General features: G+C 35.0%; 1 protein-coding gene across 2 annotated transcripts in view; it reads right to left on the minus strand.

Annotated features, from left to right (window-relative positions):
- Nucleotides 1–797: 797 nt before the first annotated feature.
- The window catches only part of PARN (poly(A)-specific ribonuclease), a 62,268-nt gene continuing 48,920 nt past the window's right edge, over nt 798–14,145 (minus strand). For both annotated transcript variants that reach the window (XM_086472860.1, XM_086472859.1), the window contains 3 exons: nt 10,749–10,938; nt 4,299–4,492; nt 798–1,670 (listed from right to left, as the gene is read on the minus strand). In XM_086472860.1, the coding sequence (XP_086328986.1) occupies nt 1,618–1,670; nt 4,299–4,492; nt 10,749–10,938 (437 nt within the window). In that variant the 3' untranslated portion in view covers nt 798–1,617. The remainder of the gene's footprint in view (nt 1,671–4,298; nt 4,493–10,748; nt 10,939–14,145) is intronic.

Genomic DNA, 14,145 nt, shown 5'->3' on the forward strand with positions numbered 1-14,145 from the left:
CAGTGTTGCATATATTCTGAGAACTAAATTGCGGTTTCTTTGTAGGTTTGGATACTCAAGGCAAAAGCAATTTAAGTATTTACTCCTAAGGTCATGAGTCTCTGAGAAGAAAAGTCTCTGGATCCTTGAAAGCAGAAGGGTTCAGTTACCGATTTCCCCTTGCATCACTAATAACACTGTCTTCTTCCCCACATTTTACTGTGAGAATGTGATGATATGGCTGCTATTAAAAAACCCAACAACTTAATTATATTACGTCTGATAGTATTCCATGGTTAGAAACAAAACATTTCACATTTAACTTATTTAAATTATTTTTTCCTTTGTGATGCAAGTACAAGATAGCTCTCAATCATTTCAAACCCCATAAATTTTGGCATACCTTCAAACAGGTTATTGCACTGTCTAAATGACAGTGATTTGCACTCTAATGTAAATAATATCTGATGAAGCCATCTTAGTATTCTACTCTTCCACAGCAATGGCTTTGAACTCACTGATTTGTAGAACTCTCTTCTCCGCCCCCCGCCAAGGGAAACACACAGTGATTTAAATCTTACAACAGGCTTCCTTTTCTTGGTTACATTTCACAAATATCTTGAGAGTAGTCCATGGCCCAAAAGGGTCTGTTAATCACAGGCTGACAAAAAAACCTGGTTTATTATGAGGAAAAAAGAAGGGTTCACTGAAAACATTTCGGAAGCTAATAAATAAAAACAAATCAGTTCCTAAGAAAATGTCTTTAATTTTCATTTTATGGAAATACATCTTTTGGTTTTATTTCCATGATACAAAAATGTTAAATATCAAACATTTTCCGAAATCTACCAATGCAGATTCTTTTTTAAACAAATAAAGGGCTGGTGCAGTTAGCAGGTTTGTCACAGGTACCAAAAAATATTTTTACAAAAACCCCACAAGCTGGGGAAGGAAGGAAGAAACAGATCAAGACTTAAGAGTGAAAACAGCAATAGATGTGAAAACAAAGCAAAACTACCTCCCCACCAGGAAATTAATGTTTGAGAAACTTGTAAGTTACCATTTTTTGAAAGGGTAAAGGTATGTGTAAAGTTGGTATTTAGATGAATACTGGCTGCACAGGAGGTGGGGTTAGAGAATGGAAAACTAGAAAAGATTTGCAGATAAAGTAACTGGTAGAAAGCAATATGGGAAACTGAAGTTCTACCTGTTTCAAGAATGCTGACAGCATACTGATATTGCCTGAAAAAATAGCTAAAGATTAAGAGATCTGTGGCAACTCCCCTCAAGCACAGGAAACAGCCTAGCACAAAATCATGGAGTGCCAGTACTTTTTGTACATTTTATAGCCAGCATGCCAAAGTAGGAGACCAAAATACATGTAGTCTTGCTTCTTAAATCTAACGTTATTAATGACAGCAAGGATTTTACACAATCAACAATGAATCATATACTAGTTAATATACATACAAGTAAAATTGACAGTGATTGTTCAATAAACAGTTTAAAATAATTAAACTGATTTTCAGGACACATACTGCTTTCTTAACACCGCTTTATTTAAATAATGTATGGCTTCCAAGAGGTGTATTCTCACAACGGCTTTCAATCCATTCCACTTGTTAAGGCAGTTATTTCCTACCATGTTTCAGGGACTTCAAAAATTCCAGTGGAACTAGTTGTGAGGCTTCCTAAAAGACAGAGTCATGAAATAATACATTAAAGACTTCAATACATAATCACTGAAAGGAATAAAAACTAAATCAAGAATGTGGTTATTCTTTCAGAGCATACAAAGAAGTATTTTCTCCTCCAGAGAGAAGCTCTAGATATATTACTGGCAAGTCATTATCTATAAAGGGAAACCAAGAGACTGTTCATGAGTAGGCACTGAAAGAAGAAAAAGGTTAACGTCAATTTTCTTACCCAAATGGTAACTGTTATATTTTGCAATTAACAAATATTTTTAATCCAAGTAATTTTGTTTTTACAATAACAGGGATGATAAAGTTAAATAATACTATTTCCCAAGTGTACTTGCAGTTATTCTTGTTTAAGGCAGTTAAAGCAGTGAAGAATACTTCCAGCCCAAATTAATTGGAGAAGAAAGATGAATCACACTAATACCAATAATGTATATTGCCATAATGCTAAATAAAGAGCATGAATTTTATACTTGGCATTACAGTAGACAGTCTTGTCATTTTTGCATATGCTTGCATCGCCCAATTACCCTATTGAACTACAAGAAGAAAGTAATTTCCAAGCACAGCTTTTGAATCAGCTAAGAAAATTTTACCAAATCAGGAAAAAGGATGCTTGGTATACAATCCCACTTTCTGGATAAAAGTGGCTAGAGCAGAACTGAAATGAAGTTTTAACTACTGATATTTGAATATACTTCAATACAGGCAGTGCTTCAGATTAAGATAGTACTTAATTTTTTAATATAGTCTAATCAATTCCTAACAAAAGGTGAAATAGAATAAAAAATAAATAGATCAATGAAAGTATAACCTTTTGAGGTTTAAATTCATGTCACCTAAGGTTATTTACCTTTTTTTTTTTTTATACAGGCTGCAATAAGTCACACAGCGTAGCAAAAATATCAGGTGAAACATAGTCATCCAATTGTCACCTGCCTGTGCTTAGACAAACAGTTCAAAGTACTTTGGCTAAAAAATATGTAGGTATTAAAGTCTACAAAAAACCTCTTACGTCAACTCTAGGTGAAAAAGTCTTCAATCAAACAAAGAATAATAAAGGCTATGGTTACAAACACCACACAACATTGCATATACTAATGCATACATCAAAACAGTTTTTAGAAGAAAGAAAAAGATGATTTGGGTTTATAATTCGTATTAGTAACACTATCGATTTTTCAGGTGTTACATTGTGAGTTTTAAACCAGATTAAAAAAAAAGAAGATGTATAAACTACGTAACAGTAGAGAGAAAAAAAAAAAAAAATCACTTGGGCAAATCCACAATTTGAACTTTTACAACTACTTTTCAAAATCTGCATCTCCTCAAGCTTCAACAACTAGCAGCCCATGAAGTGTGCATGATCTGCTCATGGTCCAGTAAGCCTTTCAAATAAGCAAAGGCTTACTCGGAGCATGTGGTACACTGCAAGAACTGTTAAGGGTGACTATGATGCACCTGTCGAAAATGTTTGGAAGGGATTTTAAACACACTCTCTTTTCATCACTGTCTTGCCAAGCATTATCAGAAAAACCACAGAGTTAAGTGATTCATAAATGCAAAGGACCTGCATACGGTCAAGAGCCCAACAGATCAGCACCTGCCTGGCAGCTTACTCCTTCATTGAGTTGTCTCAAAAGTCAGCACATGCTCAGAAAATGTTCTAGAGAGGAAACGGTTTCAGTAGAGTTGCAGCCTAGTTATTTATACCAAGGGATACAAAACAGCAGCCTGACCGGGTCAAACAGCACTCAACCTAAACCAGCATTGTTGCAAGCAGTGTGCCAGAAGAGCGGTGAGGGGCAGGCAGGTAAACTATCAAAGTCATGGCTTAACTGTAGAGGTAAATAATATTCTGACCAGATTGTGAAATTCCATTTTCTCAACTTACAGAAATATCTCACAAATTATTGCTAATAAAGGATGTTAGTGTAATATTCTCAGGATACATAGTCTTAAAGTGCTTAATTAAAAGGGCACACATATTAGCCTTCAGAGCAGCAGGTAGGTTTATCAAAACTGGACTCATTCGCAAGCAACAAGAGGTTGTCTAATGACATACATCTGGCAGGTCAAGCCATGTGCATCAAGTATGCTGTGACTCCATTCCATCCAATCAAGCTTAAGGGAAAACGCCCACATTAAGTTAACCTTACATTTTGTGATAAAGTACTGGATTAACAGGGAGATCTACTCTAGACTCCTACTTCCAGAATTCCTTCAATTTTCCTTAAAATATCCAAAACGTAACGGGTAACCTTAACTAGAAGGTCACATAAAAAAAGATTAATAACAGCTAAAAATATTCAAAGAGCTTTACTTTAAGTAATTAAGTAAGTAAGAAATCAACTACATCCTGCTTCCTTTGGTTGGTGTCAGGTGGGGTTTTGTTTGTTTGTGGCTTTTTTTGGTTGTGGTTTTGTTTTTTTTTTTTTTTTTAAACAATATTCCTATGATGCAATCTTCAGTTTAAATATTATAACAGTGACTTACCCATTACATTCACAGAAGTTCAAAAAAGTTAAGACATGCAAGAAAGCAACTTCCATTCTGTTCAGGCCTAGGGTAGTTCCAAACAGAACAGAAAACCACGCAGACGAACATTGCGCTTACCTGCTGGAACTTGCTCTGTCTTAATCTTTTTGAACCTTTTGGTGCTCTTCTCACCATCTGGAAGCGACTCTGCACAGGAGTCTGTCTGATCATATTCTGGATCTTGGCCTTCTCCCTCTTCCATATCATCAGAACCAGTTTCTTCCTGAATAGGACTCATGGTTCTCTTTCCCACTGTACCAGTACCTGTAAAACTGCAATGTAGAAGAAATGTAGTTATGAAGAACTCAAGAATAACTATAACACTGGTACTAGTTGTTCTACGTCTATTAAATGCTTACAAAGCTAGTGGAATAAATTGTAGTAAGTGGTGTACCATGAAATTACGTTATCTGGAAGATCTGACTTAACTATAAAATTCTGTAAGTTGGCTAACTAATCCAGTCTTATGTAGATGAAGATATTCATTCTTTATACTATAGATGTCACAGGCTTAGCTGCTCTTCCAATGAGATCACTCAAGTCAAATGTAATTAAAGCTGTTCTCTATCCCTGATTAGTTTTAATTTTTATTCTCTTGTTTTGAAAGCTCTTGTAAAGCATTCTCTATTAACACTGTTGTTAACCCTCAAAGACACATCTTGATATTGAAGGATTCTACATGCTAACTTCATCCTCTCTCCTGGAACTATATGCAGTTTTAAAAACATTCCTATTATATAAAGGTAGAGAAAACTATCAAGCTCCATATAATAAACTTTAAACCAGGCCTTAAAGTGAAGAGTCCTACCATCCAACAGGCTGGTAAAATAAAAAAGCACACAAAAAATTGCACACTCATTTCATAGGAAATATTTGAATGAAGCCTGACTAATACAGTACGAAGATAAACTTAGAGCACCAGTTCATTCAGCTTACATTGAAATAACACTGCATAGATTTTCGTTTGACTGAAATGCTATTGTTAAGTTTCTTGAAAAACAAACGACAATATTAAAATCAAGTTGGCATAAGAAAGAACACAGCTAAATAAAAATATTTCCCATTACAAACTTCTAGTCATGTGACTATCAGCTACTTAAATGTCTATTCTAATGCTCTTTTAGAACATCCAACTAAAAAAAAAAAAGGTAGTTTTAGTCTTACAAACCTTTATTTTTTCATTAAGACTACACAAAATGGCTGTATGCACCTAAGTCATGTTCTGTTCTTTTATTTAAACAAAAGTTAATACTGAATTACAGAACAAAGCTTTACAAGCTCTTTTATTTCTTCTTTCTAATTGATAATAGCTGGGAATTATGGTGTTTCAATACGGTTTCAGCTAAAGGACTATTAAATTTGGCTTTGAAATGGAATTTTTTCAGCTGAACATTTTGCAATTTAAAACAGACTGTTTCTAGGATGTCCAAGGCAATAAACAAACATGAAACATATGATTACGCCTCATGCTCTTACTTCCACTTTAGGAGCACAAACACCATTTACTTTGATGAATAGCTGGCTTTTCCTCCAAACATTCGCACACAGAAGGCCTTCTTGCATGATTTCTTACAAATCATTATTTTGAGTCACACCACAACTACCACCAATAAAAGACAAAAAGCTGGATAGAACTATTTATTCTACATACGCGCTTCAATACTGTAAAACCGGCAAAAAACTAAGTTTGGAAAGAAAAGAAGTCCAGTGAAGAAAGAGCATTTGGAAAATGCAAAAACCCTTTTTTTTTTTTAAACATTGTTTAGAAAAGTTTGTATGAATTATACTTTTGGGAGAGCTATTCTGTAAAATACATACGTAAATAAAACTCGGGAGCCATAAATTATGATCCCAGGATTTCTTAGACATATTATGAGCACTGGGCTCTTAGAAGGGAATTTGCACTCTGTAGGAAGAAGCTCTCTTTTTGAAAGGTCTTACAGATGAATTTAATTTTTTTCAACTTAGACTCTTGAGAAGTTATTGCAAATAATGAGAAACAAGTTCTAGATGCGCATTTAGCTGTGTATCAAAGTACCAAATAAAAATTAATTTTAGGCTTATGTTCTTCCTGCAGATATGTTAATGGGGGAAAAAACTCCCAAAAAATGGCAGCACAAAACCCAAAATATATCTATCTTATAATCAAGAACTGTTGACTTCTTGCTTTCTCTCAAAATATTAATTTTATTCTACATTCATTCACTGATTGCATGGATTCTAGATGGCTAAGGATTGATTTTTTTGTGTACTATTTTTCTTTGACCTAAAATAAGATTCAAGGACTACAGCAACATTATTTATTCACTTGGTAATAGCAGCAGATCAGCATGGTTGTACATACGAGTTAGAGCACTACTCAGGGCAAAGTTCAGTTTTCTAATTATACCAGCTATTTTGGAATATGTCCATATTTCTATCTCAATTTCCTTACTCTGTTGAGAAACAACTAAACGAAGTGGAAGAAACAAACAAACTAATAGCTGTCAGTATTTGTCCAATTCAGATATACTTTTTAGGATCCTCAACTGTTTGGATACCTGAACCATTTAGAGACAGTCTTACATTATCCATTGACAAATGTAGCACCTAGGTTTCAAAACACACATACACAACAGTTACCCAGCCAATAATTGCTACTTTTTAAAAAAGACTATATTTAAAGAGACTCTCAAATTTCTTTTTTTTATATTGAAATGGAGATTGTTCTTATTTTTTAAATAAAATTTCTAGCCAAGGTTTTTTTTTTTTCGGGGGGGGGGGGGGGGGGGGGGGGGGGGAGGAGGAGACACCAAACCAAACCCCCCACCACAAGAAAAGCCTATCTTACATTGCCAGTAGGCAAATCTACTTAGTGCTTCCACATTAGTCAGTGATGATGGTAGGTGGGGTTCCAAGCTCCTCCAATGACGGCAGTTTCCCCTAGTCCTTCTTCTCCAACATCTCCCTTCTGTTGACCTATTTTAATGCCAGCCCACAGGCAAACCTGGTAAGGATGAATGAGTGCCACTGCAGGAAGGCGGTAGAAACAGAAAATCTAGATTTTATTCTCTATTTCTATTCCTATTAAATACAATCCTAATCAACAAAGAATACAGTATTTTTGTTAAATTCCAGCAGTATGATTAGCAACACTAGTACTCAACACAATTTGATGAATCAACAGGATATGGAGGACTTATGTATCACTACTGCCAGAAAGAGCACGGACTCCACCTGATTAAACTGCCCGTGAACTTTGCAATGTCATTTCAGCTACTAAATGGCAGCAATCTGACTAATACTATGGTAATTATTTTAAAAGAATCAACAAGTAGATGGAGGGCAAAATGTGGGAAAACAATTGTAATGAATGATAGCATTAAATATTTTCTGGTTTGGAAAAGCATGTCCTACTTTTAAAAGGACCGCTTACTTCCATCAAATGAAAACATAAACCATGTGTTCTCTTGTCACTTTGAACAACATTGAGGGGGGTGGTAATTACTGACCCATCATAAAAATCAGTCATTTCAGCTTAAGAACAGGTGAAATCACCTGAAATAACACTAGAATACTATAATAATTTGCTTGCAATATTTATTAAAGACCTTAAATCCATGCACCTAACAGTCCTGGCAGAGATGGCAGGCAGTTATTTGCTAAGCAGAATGTAGCTGGTACTGTAGAAGACATGAGAGGCCATGATCCGTCCGTTTCAAAAGTGCATTCTGAATAACAAATGGCTTTAGAGAAGGGGATCTTATCAACTACCTGAAGTTTTGTCAAATGCATCAGTTTTTCCCTCTACTTCTCCATCTGACATTAATAATCAGGCATATTTCCATTAAAATCAATTTTGATATCTAACAGTAGTAAGTTTTATGCAGGGGTATATATTAATTGTAAGTGATTTTACCTTATGACTGCTATAATACTATTACACTGCATTTTCTGAAGAGTAGTTCCTCTATAATACGGGACCACAGTTTTTTTAGTAAGACTGGAATTAAAGAACCTTTGTTACATACTTATTAATCTGTCAATTTAATACAAAAGTTCCTTAAAAGAAATACCCAACAACTTCATTACTGAATGAAAAAGTAGCCAGCCTATATTATCATCATGGAGAGAAAGAGCTATTCTGCAGCTGTGCTCCCTGGCAGAAACTTATGCAGCAAGCTTATTAAACAAGAAATAAATAAAAAAATGATGTAGTAACATGAAGCTACTATAAGAGATCAGCTGCTAGATACAACACAGTATTAAGTGCTCATCTATATATGATTTTAATTAATCTGGACAAATATACACACACATACATGCACAGATACATATTTGTCCTGATTGCTTTATATAAATATTTATGTTATACTTATTGTATTTTATACATAATATAGATATGTAAAACATATATACTACATAAAAATATAAATAAATATTTTTGAGATATCTTGTCTGAAAACAAAAGGAAATCGTTCATCCTGAGTGGACTGAAAGACCACAAGGTTTGCAGTCCTATGTTATACCTAACAGGATTACACTTAGGAAGCATTTACAAAAGATGGCTGACAAAAGAACACTAACTAGTGACAAATAAAAATGAAAGTAAGAAAAACATGTCAAAAAACCTGCATGAAAGGGAATTTGGGACAGAATCAGATCACTTTATTAATGGAGTAACAAGAGAACAAAAATTCATGTAACATCTATTATAAAAGAAGTTCTATCAACAAAATAAAGGCTGCTATTCAAGGCTATCAAGGTGTTGATCACCTAAAAATAAGACTGCTTCTTGTGGAATTTTACAACACCAGAAAGAATAGATTAAAAGTTTTCAAAGGAGGTTAAGTGCTTAGGCATACAACTCATTGCTGTATACCATAATTTTAAGGAAAGAACTAACTGAAAATTTTGTTCAATTTTCCAAATTGCACATTTGCAGTAGTCCTCAAACTTCTCTGCAAGATAACAACCAATCAGCTTTCTGCACTTCCTGTTTTCCAAAATATATGTTAAAAGAATAAGTTGTCTGTGGTTCAAACCATAAGCTGCCACTCTTGCCATCTGTCTAGAAATCTGTGAGATTCCCAAAAAACAACGTTCACTGAGAAGAAATACTTCCTCTAGTAGAAATAAAACTAGGACTTAGTATTTCCTTGCAGTAGTCTCAAGATGTGATAATACAGACCTAACTATAGACCTAAACTTTAGCCACATGTAAACCTTTAGCCAGGACAACCTTTAGAGCTCCTCATCTCTTCACAGCACACACTCCCAATTTTTCCTAAGTACAATAGTTCAATTAAACTAACTTCATTTGATACGGATTTTATCACCAGGTTCCTCCATATGGTTTTTAGGGGTCAAACATGTCTCTAACACATTTAGAATTCCCACCATGACAAAAGCCATGAACATTTGACAGCTAGCCAAAATACACACCTGCATTTAATTTTGCAAAGTAGGCAAATCATAAGCTCATCTAAGTGAGAAGAGCAGAACAAGACAGATAACACTTACAGGAAGATATAATGAGAGCTAGAACTTATCACAGCATTCCCCAGAAAGATAAAGCAGGAAGACCTCAGTGTTGGTTTTATGATCGTCTCATTTGGTCTGTCTAAACAGGAAAAACACACACACAAAAAAGCCCCAAACAAAAATAAACAACAAAAACCCAAAATACCACCTGACAGAAACATAACATGCAGTGTGGTGCACTGAAACTTAATTTACATATTATTGATAGAATCTGGGGGAGGGAAGGGGGGGGGGGGGGGAGAATGGCAATAACTTGCTAGGTTAATTATGCAATTATATTAACACTAAAAGACCCTTCCCATTCACAGCTACACAGATGACTGAGAAAGAAGCCTCCTGTTACCATCATATCCAAAACCTGTCATTAATATGAAAGGGTAAAAATGGAACAAGAAATACACATACAACATACTATACCAGAATCAAAACCAGCATCTCCTGACTTAACTTTGTCTTTAAATAATTAACTAAAACCCTTTTCAAGTTTTACTCCAAAAGCTTAAAGCCATTCAAAATATCATCATTTGCCTTCCTATTTCTGAAGCATAAGGACAACTTCATCAGGACTGCTCAAAATGGTAATTTATACCCTCCTCTGTGGCAGTATTATCACCATGGAAAGCCATCCAAAAACCAAGACAGCTTTACAAGGGTATAAGATGACAGCTAAGTTTCCAGATAACACAAGTGATTCAGAAGTGTCAAATGCATTAAGAAAATAATTCTTTTATTTTGATTGGAAGAAATGGTACTGCTACATCAAGCTCAGAAGCTGTGATTTGACCTGCCCTCAAGGTCTCAGTATTTTAAAAACCTGACCAATCACACTTGTGACAAAATTCCCTACGATCTTGTGACAGCTGATGTACCAATACTGATTTATATACAAAGAAATATGTACAGAAAAAAAAGTCACCTATTGGTTAAGAACTACCCCAAAATTGCTAGACTTCTAATAAAAATGCAATAAAAATACAAGAGTTGGCAATGCAGGAAAAGTCTCACCTGTTAACACAGTAGTATCGACTCTGGGAAACGTAAGGTGTGCATTGAGTTTTTAACCGCTTTCTCTCCATCTCCTTCCAACTATCTTCTGTACATTTTCTCTTTGCCTGTTTTTCTTCATGTTTTTTCTCAACATATTCTGCATATGTCTGGATCCTATAACTTTCAGCATACCTGCTGGTGTTTACAGCTATGGGGAAGAAGAGTGATGTTATATACAAAACACTGTTAAACGACAGCATGCCCTCTCCTGAAAGAACTTATTTTGAAAAGCAGAAGGCAGTGAGCTATTTGTTCTGCTCATATAAACAAGTTCTAGTTCCATTATTAGTGATTAAAAAAAAAATTAAAATGGCGTACTCTCTGAAAATCACATGGTATGTTTGAATTGGATATCCAAAACTCTCCTCAGTTTTAACCCTTTTCATACAAAAAGGGTTAAAACTACTTAAGACTTTTCTCTTAAATTAGAAACCATCAATTTTTCAGTTGTAACCCTCTTCCAGATTGCTTCTTGGCAAGAAAAGACTTCCTGGATTTTTTCCCTTTTAGTCTCATTACTTAACCCAGCAGGTTTATTTTGCAAGTCTGCCAGGAAAAGACGACATTTGCAAAGCCGCTGCCAAAACTCTGTTTGATTGCTGTGAAACATAAGCTTATTTGAGCTGCATTTTTGGTTGCACAAGATATCTGTGGAAGCAGCACTGAACTAATATCCAGCTGTTCCATCCTTGTATCTTTCTAATGTTTGGTCTCCATTTACTAAAAAAGACTGAGAGTTCAAGGTAGAAGACATTCTGTCAATACAAAATTAGAATCACTTCAAAAATAAAGAAAAAAACTTTCGCTGCCTTCACTCAGCAACAATTTACCAACATTCCTTCAAGTCCCAGCATCTTCACAGCTCTCAGCCTTTAGTCTGCAAGCCAAGCTCTGGCCTGAGGCCATCACTATGACAGATGAATCAGCAAATAGTTTTAAACTGACTGTCAACTGGTGTCCTCTGCTGTTTTCAGCCTAGCTCACTGAAGAAAGTATTGTAAACCAACCAGTAAACCAGTTTAAATATAAAACAAAACACACACACACAGAGAAAGGATTGTTTTTCAAATACTTGGGCTGTGCTTTTTAAAATACTGTAATTGTAGTGGAGACATAATCCCGATTTTATTATTATACTTCCAATCTTTTTGTAGAAATTTCAGATGTGTATCCAACTTTCTGATTCTAGTTGAAGTGTTGTCATCTTGGAATACAGGTGTTCTGTATTACCTCTAGCCCAAGCCCTAGAAAGAGTAAGCTATTATAGCAAGCTATAAACATCACAATTCAGAAAAGGTGAAGATGATGGGTGGATTTGGTTTTTTTCCTCTTTCAGAACATATCATCTATCCTGCATATTGGCTACGTTACTGTTGTTACTGTGAAATCAACTACCTATAATACCAGTCATGGCACACAGATGCTGCTGCAAAGTCTTTCAAACTCACTTAAAACTGGGCAACAGCATTGTACATTTAATTTTAATCCCAAGAAAAGATACCAGCAATTATGATTAATAGCCTCATGAGATTGTTGCACTAACCAAGAGATGTTATGCATCCCTCCTTTCACACTCCTTATATTTGCTTTGAACTGTGAAGCTACAGGATTTGTTTGTAAGAATTAGGAGTATATTTATTGCCCATGAAGTTATGGTGCAGGCATCATGAATGAATTAATAATGCTCACTGGAGTTACTGCATGCCAGCCGACATTCCTCAGGGTAAAATTTGTTTTGTTAAACTCAAGCATGTTTTTACTTGCTAAAATCAAGCACATAGTTACAATGGATCATCTGATAAACAGTGATTTGTTAAAACACAATAACCATTTCACATTATTTGCTTTGCTATAAACTAAGAGCCAAAGTTACGCCTCTTTCATTTAATTCCCTGACAAACTAGGCCTGCATTTAAGGAGAAAAAAAATATTTTTTTAAAAAAAAAATCATCCTTATGCAGCCTAAAGATAATTCTAAAATAAATCTGTTTAAGAGTCACTATTTCTGAAGACAACTCTGCTTTTTTTGAAATAAGGCCTTTATTTTATAGCAACCCATTCATATTCCACATACACGCACAAATATACACACACACATACATGTGTATATCTTTTTAACAAAAAAAGGTATAAGCTGAATATATTGCTTCATGCATTGAACAAATGAAATGAAGGCGTATGGAGAAGTCTAAGGAGCCACACAGAGAAATCAGTCTTGCATGGTGTTGAATGAAAGAACAGCTCCCTGTAAAAGTTTGATACATTTTCCCTGACGCTTTTTTGATCAATGCTGTCCATATTGCCAAACAAAGCAAATACAGTTACATTGCTAAGGCACTGCTAACTGCTTTGTGAATTATAACAAACTAAAGAGAACTTAGGGAGTTTGCTTGCTTATTTATTTAAATCATAAGACAGGAGACAAATCTTTCTGTGAGAAACCTGATCTAGTAACAAACACCACATGGCTGCATTTCATTACACTAGTTGCAGCCATAAAGTTAAGTTTCTATCTCATAGTAGAATAATAGTAATTGCACATTATTTTAGGAAAAGGATTTCCAGTGGATGGCATCTTCCCTAGTTATTAGGCAAGCTATTAAACAGGCTGACTGTCACTGAGTGATCCAAGAGGAATGTGTACAAAGATAACTCTTTCACCAAGTCCTTGCTCTTATGCAGAGCAAAATCCTGACAGATGGCCACTGACAATATTAAGCCTCTTAATAAACAGACAAATACATAAGTGAACTGTGTAGGTAAAAAAACCCCAACACATAAATTAAATAAATACACAGAACTACACAGATTAAGGCTGCAATACTAAACACTCGAGTTTATGAAATACTAAAGCAAAAATTGACCTGTGAAGCCTTAAAGTGGCCTCTGTACAGATGCTGCAGTAATCTTATCTGATCACATTCTACTGAGAACATGAGACTGCTGCCTCAGTCACACAGACAGTGTTCAATGAGTGAGTAGCTAGTTCAGTATTTTGCTTTATTCTCATTACTCATTGTATGATTCCACAGTCTTATTTAGTGACTTCTAGGGCTATTCATGCTGCTTTAAAAAAATTTCTAAGTTTGCATGTGCACTTTTTTCATCATGGCTTTGTCCACTGTTTCAAATTAAAGCTCATGAGCTGAAGCAGCAGTGCTATGTGCCTGTTTCATAAACAGAAAGCAGAAGTAAAAACTCAACATCCCAAATTAGAGGGTATCATTTAAATTAATCTAAATGGAATTAAATAGTCCACCACACAAAGCATTCAATCAGGCTTGGGTTCCTACACAGCAAATGTACTAACATATTCCCAGAGAAGCCATGAATCCAGAAGAAACAGTATGTGATC

Source organism: Leptosomus discolor, chromosome 14, assembly GCF_034619465.1.
Source record: "Leptosomus discolor isolate bLepDis1 chromosome 14, bLepDis1.hap2, whole genome shotgun sequence".
NCBI lineage: Eukaryota > Metazoa > Chordata > Aves > Leptosomiformes > Leptosomidae > Leptosomus > Leptosomus discolor.